The 18,356-nt window shown below is 41.6% G+C and overlaps 1 protein-coding gene and 1 long non-coding RNA gene across 5 annotated transcripts in view; one reads left to right on the top strand and one right to left on the bottom strand.

Annotated features, from left to right (window-relative positions):
* prkcq (protein kinase C, theta) overlaps nt 1–12,941 on the top strand; it is a 37,556-nt gene extending 24,615 nt beyond the window's left edge. For 2 of the 3 annotated variants that reach the window (XM_024805735.2, XM_012924335.4), the window contains exons 8-18: nt 333–462; nt 2,244–2,353; nt 2,973–3,102; nt 3,194–3,363; nt 4,318–4,491; nt 4,599–4,690; nt 5,825–5,887; nt 5,978–6,116; nt 7,171–7,359; nt 8,065–8,193; nt 10,503–12,941. In XM_024805735.2, the coding sequence (XP_024661503.1) occupies nt 333–462; nt 2,244–2,353; nt 2,973–3,102; nt 3,194–3,363; nt 4,318–4,491; nt 4,599–4,690; nt 5,825–5,887; nt 5,978–6,116; nt 7,171–7,359; nt 8,065–8,193; nt 10,503–10,661 (1,485 nt within the window). In that variant the 3' untranslated portion in view covers nt 10,662–12,941. The remainder of the gene's footprint in view (nt 1–332; nt 463–2,243; nt 2,354–2,972; nt 3,103–3,193; nt 3,364–4,317; nt 4,492–4,598; nt 4,691–5,824; nt 5,888–5,977; nt 6,117–7,170; nt 7,360–8,064; nt 8,194–10,502) is intronic. The other variant, XM_024805736.2, reaches the window with a different exon arrangement.
* Nucleotides 2,973–18,222, bottom strand: LOC143413155 (uncharacterized). Of its 2 annotated transcripts, none has more exons than XR_013093749.1 (4): nt 18,147–18,222; nt 7,145–7,336; nt 3,181–3,377; nt 2,973–3,090 (listed from the first exon to the last, which is right to left on the bottom strand). It is a non-coding gene; the product is annotated as an uncharacterized LOC143413155 (long non-coding RNA). The 2 variants fall into 2 exon arrangements; XR_013093750.1 differs by lacking the exon at nt 18,147–18,222 and adding an exon at nt 15,493–15,566.
* Between the last annotated feature and the right edge of the window lie 134 nt (nt 18,223–18,356).

An 18,356-nucleotide genomic window follows, 5' to 3' on the forward strand; every position in this document is an offset into this window, starting at 1 on the left:
TTCACATGATTTGCTTCATGACGCTGCACATCTCTTCCAGTCCGACAGAAATTCCACAAGTGGTGACACAGAGCGAAGTGTGTGAGCTGATGGTTCTGATGCTTACTAATGAAAGAGTTGCTTTGTGCCAAGGTATCACCACACCAGGCGCTCCGGTCTCATGTCATCTTCTCCCCCTCGTTTCACTTCTCCTCAGCTCCATGTCAGCGAGAGTTCATGTGTACGAAAGCATGAGAGAATTTAACGCCAATAAATAAATCTCGCCGTTTACATATGAGAGGTGTTTGGTTACTGACGCCTTCCGTGTCAATCTGTGTGCGATGTGTTTTTAGATCCACAAGGAGCGCTTCAAGATCGACATGCCTCACAGGTTTAAAGTCTACAACTACAAAAGTCCCACCTTCTGCGAGCACTGCGGGACTCTGCTGTGGGGGCTCGCCAAGCAGGGGCTCAAATGTGAGGGTGAGAGGCGGGAGTTTTTTGTTTTGGTTTGTTTGTTTTGTGTGATTTTATACTTTTTTTTTTAATGTCTGCAGGGTAAGACAAAACACAGCAGTGACATCACAGACATAAAGCCACACATACAGTGTCATAACAGAAATTTTTCATAACGCAACACTACGCCATTAAATTTATTTCTAGCTCAGTTTAGGAACTGAAAGGTCCTGGTTTAAGAGTTAAGGAAAACTGATGCTGGCGTACCGTTAAAGACTAAGACTGATGGTCGTTTAAGAGTAGAGCCTCTACTCCTCCACATCAAAAGGAGCCAGTTGAGGTGGTTCAAGCGTCTGGCCAGGGTGCCTCCTGTTCCCCTCCTACGTGAGGCGTTTCAGGAATGTTATACTGGGAAGAGACCCTGCAGCGGTCCAGGACACGGTCAGGCTGGTTTGGGAATGTGTCAGTGTCTCCCCCTGGAAGAATTTAAGGCAGCCTGGACTTGGTTGCATGGATGGATCATTCAAAATAAAGCACTATAGCTCAGCTGAGTCTAGAGGACTCATTGCTCCGGCAACGCCCTGCTCCAGCATCCTAATGGTACGATCTCGGTCAGGTTGGCCCAGTCATGGCATTCTTACAGATGTCATTTCCTCCAAACTTCTTGTGCTTCGTTATACAGTTGAGTGTGTTTGACAGAGGAGTGGTTATGTGGGATTAGTTGGATGAAGGTATTTTGACTTCTTTACCAAAAATTGTGTTTTCAGACACAAGACTAAGTGACAAAAAGCAAATTAAAATGGCACAGTTTTGACTGAAGTTACAAGCTCTGTGGTATTCAGTCTTTTAATTCTTCACTCTAAAATTAGTCCCGTTTTTCTGGGAGCTGCCTTTCAGCACAGTTGATCAGATACCGCCGAGCAGCAGGGAAACCCCTTTGCCAAAAGATTAAATGTTCTAGACAACATTATGCAGATATCTGTGGGTTTTAAATGGCTTACGCTGCATTGCAAATGTTTCCTTATTTTGGACTTTTAAGGCCCGAATCATCGAGGAAGAAAGAGTCATTCGTCAAAGAATTTTGCAGCAGTGGCTTTCACAGGTTACCACGAAAGGGTTTCTTGGTTCGGCACAGCTATATTACTCCTTCACAACACCATCAACACACTCTGAAACACATGCAGCAAGCAAACTATGGAGCTCCCTTACCTTGATCTGAAAAATTCAACTTGACAAAATTTGATAAAACATGGTTTTCACCACATAGATATGATCATTTAATCCACAGCATTACTCAATATATTTCCAGTAGCTGAGACAACAGTGGGCGTTCAAACCTTTCCCAGCATAAATATGCGCTGCATGTGTTGGCCTGTTGAACAGAAACACAGCACAGCTGCCACAGCAGGTGCAAAGTATAAAGTTCTCCCTGTGAAATTAATCATATTTCCAGTACAAGCCAGCTGACTGAGGGGTTAGGAATGGGAAACATTATTATTGTAGATGTGTGAGAGTTTGCTAAGAAACAGCACAGTTATATAAGGAACATGTGCAAACATTAAAGAACGTGTGACATGAAAAAAAGGTATCAAGTGAAAAAGAAATTGGACTCTTTAGCAACATTTTTTACATATAAGTGCTTTTTTCTGTCATTGTCATTATAAATTTTAATATTGCCCCATTCTGAAGTAAAAGCTGATACATTACCTTTTGCATAACTAATAATAGTGTAAATATTGCCATCTTGCACTGCTTTAAATGTTCTTTATGTGTTCAACTGAGTTTACATTGTGTTTGATGTTGTGCAGAATGCAGCATGAACGTCCACCATAAATGCCAAAAGAAAGTGGCTAACCTCTGCGGGGTCAACCAGAAACTGATGGCTGAAGCTCTGGCAGTCATCGAGAGCAAGCAGCAGGTGAGACCAACAAACCTTCGGTACATGAAGCTGTGCAGTCTTTCAGAAATGCCTTCAACCAGTTCAATTGTTTCCTCGTTTTTATGCTGCTTTTAGTGACTTAAACACCTCTTAAAAGGGACGTGTTCTCCTCAGTTCCAGCTGAGTAACTTTGCATGATTAAATAATCTGATGAAATAATCTGGGGGTGACTGCAGCTCAGGAGGTAGAGCAGGTTACCCTACTGATCGGAAGGTCGATGGCTCGATCCCTGGCTCCTCCTTTACCAATCCCAATTGATCTGATACTGAGTTTTGGTGATGCACCTTAATTCATCCTTGATTAGAAGTTTTAACTTCTCCTCCTTTAAGCCAACTTTCTGATTGCTCCTTGCAAAGAGAAGACTTGAATAGCACGAGATATTCCATCTCTGTGACATCATGCACCTCTAACAGGAAGACTTCATTATATGAAACTTTGTTTAATGAGAAGATCTAACATAAGACTGTGTAACACTAGATAACATAAGAAAAAGTAAAGCAAATAAGAGAACATAATTGTCCCCTTTAATACTAGTAATTAAGGAATATTTTACTGTGGAAAACTTCATTTTGAAACTGGATCTACCTTTTGCTTTAAGGCGAGAAGTACCAGAGACAGTGACATTATTGGTCGGGAAGGTCCAGTAAGTGTTGCCCAGCCGGGAGTGGTGCGAGCACCATCCGGGCTAGTTATGGGTTTACCAGCCACAGCTACACCTGCAAGCAAAGGTATGCAACTTCTAAAATGTTCCTTTCCGTTAGGCAGGGATACATACTGCATACTTTATGTCATTTGTGTTTCTCAACCTGCTTCTTGTAGCAGATTATCAGGGTGTTTCATGGGAGGGACCAGGAGATGTCAGCAGGTCGGTCAGCGAGGTGCTTCCAGAAGAGCCTCTGTACGCTGTCCCGAGGAAAGATCACCAACCCAAATTTACCATCGACGACTTCACCCTGCACAAGATGCTCGGGAAAGGCAGCTTTGGCAAGGTAGCAGAGGCGACCTGATTCAAAAGAGGAAAAGTAAAGCACGGAGCAGAGCATGCATGAAGATGTGGCATCTTTGTCATGTTACTTTATATATCAACATATTAACAAGAGCATTCAAAGTTGCACAACTCCCCCGAAGGGCAATGGCTGTAGAAAAACCTTTTATTACAACATGCAGATGTCTGATCTTTGACCTATGACCTTGGAGTATTACATACTAAAATGGTGTATTATCTTTACCCATATAAGTGGAGCAGAATTTGCTGAAATCATCTACAAGCGTGAGGTTTTAAGATATTTTGGTGCAGTGTGTGAATTTGTGAACTTTATGGCATTATTGTGACATCATAGGGCGTCGTATTAAAATGTAAAATTTGTTTTACAGCTCTCCACATGTTCTTTCATATGATATATTACTTGACATGGTTTAAAGTTTTCACTGACATTCACATTTGGTGTGATCTTGACCTTTTCATCAAAACTGAATGTGCCCGAGCTGTTTTTGGTATCTACCATCACAAAAAAATTAAACATGATATCTTGAAAACTGTGGATGCTTAACTGCTAACAAAGAGACAAACAAACAGAAGTGATTACACACTCCCTTCCCTTAAAAACTGCATGCAACAAAAACTAATTATTACCCTTTTCTTAGTGGAATTTCTATAAGAACACAGTGGGGGGGGGCGTTTTCTGCAAATGTGTCAAAGCATCATATTTTAGTCATTCTTGCCAGCAGCTTCACACAGCACGGAGGGCTTTACACAGCACTCTGAGGCTTGTGGTCAAATGTGTTGTGCAGCCAGTTTCCACTGAAAACCACCTACTTCTTGTTACTTCAAAGTCTTGCAACACAAAGACTTATGGTAAATGACTGGGCAACAGGCTACAACTCTATATGTCCAAACTAAACCTGTTTTTTAAAGCTTTTTATTTGTCCTTCGTCTTCTCCAGGTGTTTCTAGCAGAGCTGAAAAGGAGCGGTGAATTTTTTGCAGTAAAAGCTCTGAAGAAAGACGTGGTGCTGATGGATGATGATGTTGAGTGCACCATGGTAGAGAGGAGGGTTTTGTCTCTAGCCTGGGAAAATCCCTTCCTTACACATCTTTACTGCACCTTCCAAACTAAGGTGATGACCCATGTACACTTGCACAGTCATTGCATGCAAGTAGGTAGCCACTGAAAATAATTCTCTGGAAACAAATATAGCCCTAACCTCTGTGTTTTCGCATCCAGGAAAACCTGTTCTTCGTCATGGAGTATCTGAATGGAGGGGATCTTATGTTCCACATCCAAAACTGCCACAAGTTTGACTTGCACAGAGCCACGTGAGTCAAAAGACGCAGCTCTCACAGTGACACACAACTGTAGTTTTGCACTGTTTGGGTCTGGATGTAACCGCCAGGTTTGAAAAGTGCCTTCACTGCAGATGTGCCTTTAACCTGCATGATTAATCATTACCAGCATGGGGGCAAAAAAAACATCCATATACCTCAGTAAACTATTTTCTAATTGAGTTTTTGGTTTCCATCACTAGTTTCACATCATATTTAATAGAAAAATGACACTCATTTAGGAAATTACAGTCCAACTTAGTGGAAAATAGACAACAAAGCAAGAGTTGACTGACCCCTGAATACACCCGACGCCACATTTGTAAGCATCCCAGAAGCTGCTACACAGAGTAGGCGACGGGGGCAGGAAGTCAGATATAAAAGCAGCATGGAGAATGTGGTCAATTTTCAAAATAAAATACCCAATGCAGACTAAATGTTCTGCTTCTGACATGCCTGTGGTGTGACTTGATGCAGGACTGAGACATGCGTCAGACAAACATCTGGTGTACTTCAGTGGTTAGAGTGCGTCTAACCACTGAAGTACAAGTAACCACTTGGGATTGAGAATTCGCTACCAAATGGCCGTGCATTGTCCTTGGTTTCTTGGTCTTGTTTTCTTGTTCGTCACATTAGGTTTTAATAGATCTAATCTCTATAAACATATTATCTGCAGTTATCTATAGATTGCCAGTGGTTTTCATTTTTAGTGCAAATTCTACATTTTAGCATCCTTTAGTTACACGTGGGTAAATAGTCTGTGTAGAGAGCAAATAAAGGGGCTTACAGATATACAATCTGGAAGCCACCGGTTATTTTTTTTTAAATCTATCTGCATTAGTAAAGCATGGCTATCAGTCCTGGAAAAATGACTACCCCAGAAGCTAAGGCCCCCCTCAGGCTTCAAACTTACAGTCTCTTATGGGGATTTTTATGGTGCTCATGTTAATTTCTATATACAGTCGACATGTGATCCTTATTTCTGTGACATAATTGTCTTTTAAGTTTGTTGATTTTTTTGGTTTGTCTATTTCAGAATTTCAACTAGATTGACCTAGTTTGGCCTAAATCTGATCACTCCTGTGAATTTTATCCTCTCTTCTCACATACATCTGTGTCTCTTTACAGCTTCTATGCAGCTGAGATCATCTGTGGGCTCCAGTTTCTGCACTCTAAAGGAATTATTTACAGGTAGGCGCTCAGTGAGAGCCAGAAACAGGACTGGAATTCATGACATGTAATATATAGTCCAAGAGGAATCATTTTCTTCCACCTCTGCAGAGATCTGAAACTGGACAACGTGCTGCTGGACTTAGATGGTCATATAAAGATAGCAGACTTTGGCATGTGTAAGGAGAACATGCAGGATGACGTACGGACCTCTACCTTCTGCGGGACCCCAGACTACATCGCCCCAGAGGTGACATCTTTTGCATGCTGTAGTAATGTAAATGTTGTAATAAACTGGTATCCTTTTGAATAAAAGAATCAATCAACAACAGCTGGCCACCAAGTGATACGCATAAAGGTCTAAATTCTAGAGACGTCTCAAAGAGGGCTTATGATGCTAGGTCTGTACATTTATATTTGGACTCTGTTAGAGTAGCTTTTCTTATACAGGCTATTGTGCAGCCAATGAGTGAAATAAGCCTCTAAACTGCCCCTTTAAAATAACAAGTTAAACCACATTTTAAAATATTAAAGAGTAGAAAAAAACTGTAAGCTGATAATCTAGGACAGAGGTGTCAAACATATGGCCCCAGGGACCAGAATCAGCCACAAAAAGATTAAATCCAGCTCACTAGACAGTTTCGGAAAATGTGAATGAGCACATGCATTTTGGACTTTTAACAGTATTTGCAAGTTTTACAGATTTTCCTGCTGATAAAGACCTCCCCCACTACTCCAGCGTAACAAAGCAATAGATCAACAACAAAAACATTTTTACCACAATCACCTTATTTTTTTTTAAATTATTATTATTATTATTATTACAGGATATTCTGGGCAGTGAGCTACTTTTTCTGCAGTTTTACACATTATTTAATTACAAATCAGTCCCAAAAAGTCGTGCTGACAGATACTGCAGCATTTCTCTGTCATATAGAAAAAACTGAGATATACTAAAATTACACTTCTTTTTTATATACAAAGATATCTAAGGCAATTAGTGTGTGGTTAGACTTATTTACACAGACAGAAAAGGGGAGTTTCCTTGGTCTAGCCCGCTTAAAGATCACAGTGGGCTGTCTGTGACCAAGGACGTAAAATTAGTTTGACATCTAGAGCAATCTGAAACCCAAGATCTGACTGATAAGGACTTATTTTCAAACGTTATTGACCTCATTCTTTAAAACTCTGGCCATTTAAATGTGAACATCTGCCACTGTAACAGTACGCGCATGACAGAAAATAAGAAAAACCCACACTTTAACTTGTTCATTTTACCAGTTTGTGTGATCTTTATGTATCAGATCCTGCTGGGTCAGAAGTACAACAGCTCTGTGGATTGGTGGTCATTCGGAGTGCTGCTGTACGAGATGCTGATCGGTCAGTCTCCGTTCCACGGCCGCGATGAAGAGGAGCTGTTTCAGTCCATACGGACAGACACCCCCATTTATCCCAACTGGCTCAGCAAAGCTGCAAAGGACATACTCATCAAGGTCAGACAAGTGCTTCAGTGGCCAGTTTAAATAAGATCAAGCAGGAAGAAAAGAAAGCAAGGATCTGGTCTTTAAATTGATGAAACTGATTCTTACTGTTTCCTACGGAGCCCCGCAGGGGACATGGGAGAAAAAAAATTAAGACGGACTTTTGCAAGATCTCGCAAAACTAACTCGGGATCTCGCAAAAGTTTTGCGAGATCTCACAAAACAAACTCGGGATCTCGCAAAAGTTTTGCGAGATCTCGCAAAACTTTTAGCCGCATTCTTCGGATGCCGGCTTGAAGCCGACCGGGAGTTCGAGGCACGATGTGCCGGGAAAGCGGTGTTCCTCCCGGCTGTAGTGGGCCTCAACCTCCCGTTAGCTCGAAGCTAACGGGAGGTTGAGAATGCGGCTAAAACTTTTGCGAGATCTCGCAAAAGTTTTGCGAGATCCCGAGTTTGTTTTGCGAGATCGCGCAAAAGTTTTGCGAGATCCCGAGTTTGTTTTGCGAGATCCCAAGTTTGTTTTGCGAGATCCCGAGTTTGTTTTGCGAGATCTCGCAAAACTTTTGCGAGATCCCGAGATAGTTTTGCGAGATCTCGCAAAAGTCCGTCTTAATTTTTTAAGACCTGCAGGGCTCCGTAGTTTCCTGTATGTTCATTAAATGCATACATATAGCTCTCAGGGCCCTATGGCTAAACCTCTGTGCGTTTGTGCCTCAGCTGTTTGTGAGGGAACCTGAGGAGCGGCTGGGAACCAAAGGCAACATCAGACATCACAGTTTCTTCAGCAGCACAGACTGGAACGCCTTAGAGCAACGGCAGGTGCCGGCACCCTTCACACCAACTATAGTAAGTACAACAGGGAACCACTTACTCAACATATCCACTAATTTTCTCAGTTAAAAACTGGTAGCTAGTAAAAGCTGTTTGGCTGATACGGCCGACGGGTGAAAGTAAATATCATCTAGAAAGTTGTCTACACAGTAATTGACTATAGTGGCTATTTTCAAACTTCAGACTGCTGTGCGTGTTTGCAGAGTGGAGTCTGCATCGATAGCCTTAGTGTCCTTACTTTAAGTTTGTTCGCAGCCCATTTGGGGACCACGGCCCAGCCTTTGAAAATCACTGTACTGCAGTATCCATCCATCCATCCATCCATCTTCATCCGCTTTGTCCGGGGCCGGGTCGCGGGGGCAGCAGCCTAAGCAAAGAGGCCCAGACCTCCCTCTCCCCAGCCACCTCCTCCAGCTTATCCGGGGGAATACCAAGGCGTTCCCAGGCCAGCCGAGAGATATAACCTCTCCAGCGTGTCCTGGGTCTGCCCCGGGGCCTCCTCCCGGTGGGACATGCCTGGAACACCTCACCCAGGAGGCGCCCAGGGGGCATCCTTGTCAGATGCCCGAACCATCTTAGCTGGCTCCTTTCGATGTGGAGCAGCAGCTGCTCTACTCTGAGCCCCTCCCGGATGGCCGAACTTCTCACCCTATCTCTAAGGGAGAGGCCAGCCACCCTTCGGAGGAAGCTCATTTCTGCCGCTTGTATCCGCGATCTCGTTCTTTCGGTCACTACCCACAGCTCGTGGCCATAGGTGAGGGTAGGGACGTAGATCGACCGGTAAATTGAGAGCTTCGCTTTTACACTCAGCTCCCTCTTCACCACGATGGACCGGTGCAGCGTCCGCATTACTGCAGCTGCAGCCCCAATCCGTCTGTCGATCTCCGGCTCCCTTCTCCCATCACTCGCAAACAAGACCCCGAGATACTTGAACTCCTCCACTTGGGGCAGGAACTCATCCCCGACCCGGAGTGGGCACTCCACCCTTTTCCGGCTGAGAACCATGGCCTCAGATTTGGAGGTGCTGATCCTCATTCCCGCTGCTTCACACTCGGCTGCGAACCGTTCCAGTGCGAGCTGGAGGCTCTCACCCGATGAAGCCAACAGAACCACATCATCTGCAAAAATCAGAGATGAGATTCTGAGGCCACCAAAGCGAAAGCCCTCCGCCACTTGGCTGCGCCTAGAAATCCTGTCCATAAAAATTATGAACAGAACCGGAGACAAAGGGCAGCCCTGGCGGAGCCCATCACCCACCAGGAACGAGTCCGACTTATTGCCGGCAATGCGAACCAAGCTCTTACAACGGTTGTATAGGGATCGAATGGCCCGTAGCAATGGGCCAGACACCCCATATTCCCGCAACACCTCCCACAGGACACCCCGAGGGACACGGTCGAATGCCTTCTCCAAGTCCACAAAACACATGTAGACTGGTTGGGCAAACTCCCATGAACCCTCAAGTATCCTGGAGAGGATAAAGAGCTGGTCCAGTGTTCCGCGACCAGGACGAAAACCGCATTGTTCCTCCTGTATCCGAGGTTCGACTAACGGACGAACTCTCCTTTCCAGCACCCTGGCATAGACTTTCCCAGGGAGGCTGAGGAGTGTGATCCCCCTGTAGTTGGAACACACCCTCCGGTCCCCCTTCTTAAAGATGGGGACCACCACCCCGGTCTGCCAGTCCACAGGTACTGCCCCTGATCTCCACGCAACATTGCAGAGGCGTGTCAACCAGGACAGCCCTACAACGTCCAGAGCCTTCAGGAACTCGGGGCGGACCTCATCAACACCAGGGGCTCTGCCACCAAGGAGTTGTTTAACTGCCTCAGTGACCTCGCCCCCGGAAATTGGCGGGTCATTCCCCTCATCCCCAGACTCTGCTTCCTCCTCGGAAGACGTGTCAGTGGGATTAAGGAGGTCCTCGAAGTATTCCTTCAAGCCGAGGGGATATTAGGATACCCACCCCAGCCCGCCGCCTCTCACCAGAGGCAACTCCAGACTGAGACAGAGTCCAGCCCCTCTCCAGGAGACTGGTTCCAGAGCCCAAGCCATGTGTAGAGGTGAGCCCGACTATATCTAGCCGGTACCTCTCAACCTCACGCACTAACTCAGGCTCCTTCCCCACCAGAGAGGTGACATTCCATGTCCCTATTGCCAGTCTTGGCAGCCGGGGGTCAGTCCTCCAGGGCCTCCGCTCCTGGCCACCACCCGGCACACAATGCACAACAAGTAAATACTGTACTGCAGTATTTACTTGTTAATCTACTCGCTGGTGTATGAAATATTGCATGTAATTAAATATTTGCCCTTCATCCTCGCAGACCTCACCCAGCGACTGCAGTAATTTCGACAAAGAGTTTATCAACGAGAAGCCCAGACTATCGTGTGCCGACCGCACGCTTATCAACAGCGTAGACCAGACGATGTTCAGAAACTTCTCCTTCGTTAATCCTGGCATGGTTCGGATCGCAGCACGCTGACCACCGGACAAAAAATGGCTACAATCTACAAACAGGCTGCTCAGTCACAACCAGCAGTGACTGTAACTGGAACCTACTGTAGAACCCGAATGTGGCAAAACTCACATACATGATGATGCTAACCACTAAAGGGGTATAAACCGATACAACCAAACTGTGACCGGATCTTTAACTTTCAAACAAATACCTTTAAAATGTACCTGTAGTCAACTTTGATACTTTAGAGTTTAGTTGACTAAAGGCATACATTTTCTTACAGTGTTATTCTAACAGCATGTAGTTGGTTTGGTTTTATTCTGTCATAAAACTATTCACACATTGCACACTTGTGCAAATATGTGCAAATATTCAAAAAAAAAAAAAAAGAAAGAAAGAGAGAAAGTGTACATCTTCCATGTCTCGAGGCATGTACTGTGAAGCTAGATTTGGGACTTAGCGAGGTAACTTCAGGCTTAAGTCTAGTTTATATGGAGTCAGGAAGCCAGTTCTCATCTTACCAAAGCCAGATGGTACAAACCTAACCTGCTCCGGAGCATGTTACATTTGGGACTCATCACTTCCTGAAAAAAAGCACCACTATTTCTGGAAGAGCCCTCGTACTAATTATTTTTACTCATATTTCTTGTCTTTCCACGACGAGCATCAATAAGAAAACCAGATCTTGAGGAACAATTTCATTCCTGCTTTTTTCTGCAAGCAATAGCGCACTAAATCCCTGTACTTAACGGCAGCTAAAGCTCGCTGAGGGAAAAATATGTAATCTCCAACCAACTGGGGAGGGGCTGCTTTGTGAATTTGGTTGCAAAGGTGTTGGATCAGAAATCTCCCTCTCGTTCTTTGTTCATCCGTAGTTTGCACTGAAGATGCTAACTTGTCTCCAAATGCTCAATGAGTGACATTGCACCTTAAACGTGTAACTTTTACTTTGAAGCAGAACTGTTTATATCACCCTTTTCAGAGAGTTTGTAGGCAAGTTGGTGTCCTTTATGCTAACTGGCAACAGTAATTACAAGGTTTTTAGTGCAACACCCTGTACCTCATTGCAACCACTTTCACCAGCCAGCAACTTCCAGCAAACCATCGCCAACTGGTCAGGGAATACATTTTTACCGAGTGACCTGTGGTTGCCGTGGGTGATGCTGACTGACCTCTAAGCCTGCCGGACTGAGGCCTAATTAATTCAGTCCGTTGGCCAGTAAACTGGGTTTATTAACCTTCAAGTGATTGTAAAGTCCAGCCGGATATTTATGTGCCATTGAGATTTTTTTAAATCTAAAAAATGTGTCCTACCGTGAATCATCTTCTCCTACAATTTTTCATATTTGTTTTCTTTCCCCAACCTGAAATGGTAAGGATGAAAGTTGTATGGAAATATGTTTTGTTTAAAAAAACAAAACAAAAACATTATAGGCTTAATTTTATTGTAATTTTCAACTTTTAATTACTGCACGGTGATGTTTTGCCAACAGACCTAGAGCAGCAAGATTAACATCTTTTTGCACACAAATTATTTCATAATTAATTACATTGGAACATTTTAATACATCTATTGTTGGTAACGGAAACAGGGTAAATAGTAATAAGTAGAGCCTTTAACTCTCCAGACTTTTCTAACAGTATATTTTATTCTTCCTTAATAAATGGAAGAGTAAAAAAATAAATAAATGGAGTTTTGCTGCTGGTATAATGATCTTTTCAACTTTTTCAAAGTGGTAGATCTGTCCACATGTGTCATTGGTCATATGCTGTCCTGTGAAGATGCTAATAGCTACCTTGGGAAACCCTGAGTGGGCTTATCCAGTTTATAATTACCTTCGATTGCAGTGTTATTGTAAATGAAGACAGATACGGTAAGCTGAAGTTATTCGGTAGTACAGGCCTCCTACTTAATGGGCTGTGTGTTTAAATAGAAAATGTGCTTGTAGTGATTTTATGGTGCCTCAGAATAGTTTAATGAAGTTAACGTCTTCAAGTAAAGTAAACTGAGAAAGTCGCTTTAACCAAATGGAAACTTAGTTTTCTTGTCCTGTTCCTTTTTATTTTTTATTTTATTGTCTTTTTTTTTCTTATGTAAATAAATTATATAGTCCATCTGATATGCTGTGTTGTTACTTGGTTGTAGATCTGTTAATGTACTGAGGTTTAATAACTGGGTTATTGTTTACATGTGTTTTCCTGTTGTATCTCAGGAGTTTTGTTTTAATGATGAGCTACTCCCTGCATACTGTAGTTTTGATGTTCTCCTCATTGTGAATTCTGTTCATTAAAGTGTGCACATTGTGGGCTTTTTTTTTTTTTTTAATGTGTTTGTTTCGGTGAGGGACAACATGAAAACTGCTCGGTCGTGTAGCGTTACATCAGAATGACAGAGACCAGAGGTGGAGGTGTTAACAAAAATAGCCATCTCAGTTTTTCCACTTAATTTGAAACTTTACCATCTTTTCCACTGTTACAGACATTTACTCAACTGATGGCTGAATTATTTTAGCACTCAGTGTTAAATATAGACTACCTAAGAAAGAATGTCAGAGGCTCTTTTTTTCCATTAAGGTGCTACGGATGGCCCAGATGTAGGACTAAACAGCCAAACAAATAATCGAAAACAAACCTTTAATTAAGTGTAGTAGTCCAAGTGAAACAACATCCAAACTTTAGAATATGTTTCTAAACAGACAAGGAACAGACAGACACTGACAAAAACTGAAGGAACACTAAAGCTTTAAATACACATGAAGTGATAGAAAACACCAGGGAAACAAGACACAGCTGAAACTAATTAGGACAAGACAAGGAAGCAAAACTAAATGCAAGGCACAAAAGACAACTATTAAAATAAAGCAGGAAATGAAGAACAACCACACTGAAACAAGTATTCACGACGCATACATGAACTGAACAGAAGGGGAAAAGACAGACTAATAACGCCACAAATGTAAAACATGACAAGTACTAAAGCCTCATAATGCTCAGGAATGAATGAAAACCAAAAATCCAAATCATAAACAACACAAAGAAGGAAATACAAAACAAGGATTAAATCTGGGAACCGTGACATAATGTTAACATGTTGAGAAAAGTGATAGTACTAATATTTATTATCACACTGTTTACCTGCAAAAACAGGAAAATATCCTTCACATTAAAACAAACTTAGGATTCCACCAATGCATCACCAGTCAAGCCCCAAGTTTGACATGACTTTCAAACTTATAGCTTTACTTTCCAATTTTAAACTTTATTCCCAAAATTTTGGCTTTACCCTCAAAGAAAAGTATTTTAATTTTTCTTCAAAATTTCCACTTTAGACTTTATCACTTTGTCATGGTACTGGGCCGGTGACCCAGCGTTTTGTGTTTCATTTTAGTAACATCTTCTGTTTTATGCCGATTCTTATTTTGTATTAGTTCTTAGAGTTTTAGTGTTCTCCCTTCTGTGCTTTGTTCGTGTCTCTGAGTTTGTTTGTAAAACTGTTTGTGAGTTTCCTGTTTTACTTTGAAGGTCTGTGTCTCGTCGTGTTTAATTGGGTTCAGCTGTGTTCCCCTCTGGTGTGTGATTCCCTCATTACCTTGTGTGTATTTATAGTGTGTGCCTGCCTGTGTTCCTCGTCGGTTCCTCTGTGTTATTCTGTGTAACTTGGTGACGGTCCGTCTCTCTGGTCTTCAGTCGCTACTCCTCATCCCCTGTGTTACCTCCATATGTTTTTCCCAGCGTTTTATTCTGTGAGTTATGGTTTTGGGTTTTGTTTGTTACTAGCTTTCCCAGTTTAGTTTATGTCTAGCTTGTTCCTCATTTCCTGTTTGCCACTTGCCACACTGTAAAGAAATTTCACTCGCATTACCGCCGCTGTCTGCAACTTGGGTCCTCCTTCAAACTGCTGCCCGAGCCTGAAATTTTTAATACCGACGCCTAACATTCCAGGTTCCTCAATTTTAAAAAATATTTAAAATAAAATGAAAATGACAAAGGAAAAAAAACATTCGGATATTTTGTTAAACTCAATATTCTCAAAATGTAAAATGATTTTTTTCCTGCTATATACAATACTCCTTCAAACATACCAGCGTACTGCTGCTTTAACAATTATGGATTTGAGATCCCTGATACCAATCTTGGTTTGAATATATTGACAAATAATCTGAATATGCATGAGTAACACAACATTTGGGAGGGACAGGGTTAAGATTTACGCTGACCTTGCAAAAAGATTGGGTTGTTGTTTACTTGGCAACATGAAGGGGCTCTGTCTGCTCAGGGAGGATGACACTATTCTACATGGGATACAAGCAATATTTGGACTGGGGTCAGGTCGCCCTCTGCTGGAAAACCAATAACATTAGGGATGCTCCTGAAAAAGAAATTCCCACGTGATTACATAAAGAAGAGAAGAAAATAGAAGAACTCATACTAATCAATTTATTCAGAATAAGAAAATAGAAGAGTTGTTGTTTGTGTGTAAGAACCAATTAAAAGTGTTTATCACATTTTTCAGTAAGTCACTGATTACTGAAAGAAAAACTAATCATAAGAGCAAAGAAAGACATTTTGATGCTAGTAGTTTAGCTATGGATATGGGTCAGTTATTGGGTTTGTTTTACTGTATTTAGCTGTATTTTTTCTCTGATTTTTGAGAATATGAGTTTGAGTTGGGGGTTAGTTTTATGGGTTTTGCTTGTTTCCTTGTAAGTGATCATACATACCTGTCAAAAGTGTCACTATTTATTGCTCGTGATGCATGTTTATATGCAAGTCAGCCTAAATAACACGGATAATTTTGTAGGTCAGAATACCACAAAACCCCATGTCTTACCCAATTTGCTTGTTTAGAACTTACCATTAAACGGTGGTTGTTTTTGAGGGCTGCTGGCTGCCAAATATCTTAGCTCTGACGTGTCAAACTTATTTTAGTTTGTTTTTACGCACTGCATCAGAGTTTAAAACAAAACAAAACATAGCAACAGTATCTGTTTTACATGTGCATTACAATTTATACTAGCTCTACAAAGATAAAACTGTCACATAGAGAAATGAATATTTTTGCTTTGCATTATTTATGATTAAAACAACTTCTCAAGACCTGGAAATACATGTATTTATTAATGCTGAAGCTTTTTGGCATCCAGTTTTGGCCCCATGTCATGTTTAACATCTGTGTCTTACATCTTTGGCAAACAGTTAACAGGTTGCTAAGGATGGCTAAGACAGCACATGAAAAACATATCTACGAGTCCCAAGCAGCCACATGAACCACTTCTTTAAAAAGATAATGTATTTATTATTATTTATTAATTTGACAACAAATGTGTCTTACTGCTTCCCCAGTAAGACTGACGTCTTGACTGCTCATGTAAGAGGTTGTTATCAGGCTGGAGCCAATCATCTACAACTATTTTTTCACACCAGTCATAGCCAGATATTTGCATGTGACAGAGACAGAAATACAGAACAAAAAATTTATTTTTTGACACACACCAATATAGATGACATTACCTCCAATCATTGTCCTGAATCACATTTTATTTTAAAATGACCTTTCATTTTAGTGCAAAAGTCTAATATATATCTAATATATGTTCCAATATCTGTGATAGAATAGCTATATATTTACAGACACTTTTTTTAAATTAAACTTTCAAATATTCCATTCTGATCCTTTTTTATTTGATGGAAGATTCACTGATAAAAGTTTAAAGGTTTAAAAATTTAATATTTTTCTAAGTTGCTCATTAAATCTTTGAGAACATAAAAACCTGTCTGTTGTCCCCATCAACCAAACAATATCAGGTGCTCTGTAGCACCTGTGACCTAAATAAACTTCCTTTACAAAGAAATAGTACAGTATAATAAGTGGTATTGGGGTTTTTACTGTGTAGAGAAACTGTTGGTGGGCCCCAAAGAGGTTTTAACCAGAGCTGAATACCTTGTTCAAACAAGGTAACACAGATTCACTGTAAAGCTGTGACACCACGGGTGCAGTGGGTAGATGATGGTCCTTGTGTTGGCACAAGCAGCTGCACGCAATGCAACCGATGCTAATCTTGTAGTTGTTGTGCTGAGATCCATGCTCGCTCACTCACTCACACACACAGTGTAAAATTACAAATTTTTTTTTTTTTTTTAAAGTGCAACCAAATCAATTATACATGCAGGTTTGACAGTCAAAATCTATTTGTCTCATATTTCACCTGCAAGTACACACGAGACTGTTCTTCTGCTAAACCTTTTTTTCAGCAGGTAGCCACCTGGAAAGTTTAGCCAAAATTCACTTTGAGTGGGGAAAAAAAATCCCATTGTCATTCCAAGGACTTCAGTTAGTGGTGCTGTGTCAAGGCTGCTGGTGTGGCTCACTTGAGCTCTTAACATATTGTGTTCTGACCTGAGACAGACCTGGGACTCACCTTATTTTTGAGGGTGTTTTTTTTAAAACCCTAAATCACAACCTCTTCTTAAACCTCATGAACAAGTGAAATCCTAAGTAATGATAAAGCAAATCCAAATGCAAAACACAGCTCAATGGCGTGATGAACCTCTGACTTATTTAGCCACCACTCCCCCAAACTCCTAGCACAGACGGTTGTCCTCTAAACAGGGAGCTGTTACCTCTCAGTGACCTCCATAGCTGCAGCCAGTGCAACAACATAGCCTTACGGCCTGGCATGAGAATAATTGTCTGTTTAAATACTTTCTCAAAGGTTGAGAAATGACTGACTCACAGGAGCCAAGAATTAAACATAACCCATATGCAGTTTGAGAAAAACTAACTAACCCCTATGATTCAGTCTTGTAGAACCACCTTTATTGATAAGATCTTGAAATAATCCTTTTCTGTATAATTATCAGTCTTATTGTGGAGAAACTTTAGCTTGTTTTCGCTGCGGTTTGCAGCCATTCATTTATGCACAGCTGTTTTAAGGTCTGACCACAGCATTTCAATCAGGTTGAAGTCTGGACTTTGGCTTGGATATTGCAACACCTTGATTCTTTTCTTTTTCAGCCATTCTGTTATAGATTTGCTGCTGTACTTGGGATCACTGGCCTGCTGCATGACCCAGTTTAGGCCAAGCTTTAACTGTCAAGCAGATGACTGCATATTTGTCTCTAGAATAATTTGGTAAGAAGACTTTATGGGTGACTCAGTGGCTGTGAGGTGCACAGTTCCTGTAAACGAGCATAAATCATCACCCTTCCACCACAGGTAGGAGGTGTTTGTGCTGATATGTTGTGTTTGGTTTTCACCAAACATAGCAGTGTGCATTATGGACATCTGTCATCTGTCCAAAGGACATTATTCCACAAGTCTTGTGGGTCTGTTCCATTGGCTTTGCACCCTACAGCTTGCAATACATTTTATTTTTAGACAGAGGCAGCTTTTTTTCTACAAAACTTTCCAAACAAGCCATACGTGTTCATAATCTTTAACATTTAACATGATAATTAATTTCTGAGATGCAGGTTTTACAGCTTTTTTTGAACAACACATGGCCTGACCTTGGTGTAAATCTGCTGGGCCATCCTCTCCTGAGAAGACTGTGGTATTTCATTAACACACACCTAAACACTCCAGACCACCAAGTGCAAAAGCTGCTCACACCTGCTGACGATTAGTTAATCAAGTCCATTTGATTAGCAGCACCTGGCTGCTCTTAACTTCTATGGAAGCCTTAGCTGTGTACTTGTTTTTCACAGCACTCTCTTTTT

Source organism: Maylandia zebra, linkage group LG17, assembly GCF_041146795.1.
Source record: "Maylandia zebra isolate NMK-2024a linkage group LG17, Mzebra_GT3a, whole genome shotgun sequence".
NCBI lineage: Eukaryota > Metazoa > Chordata > Actinopteri > Cichliformes > Cichlidae > Maylandia > Maylandia zebra.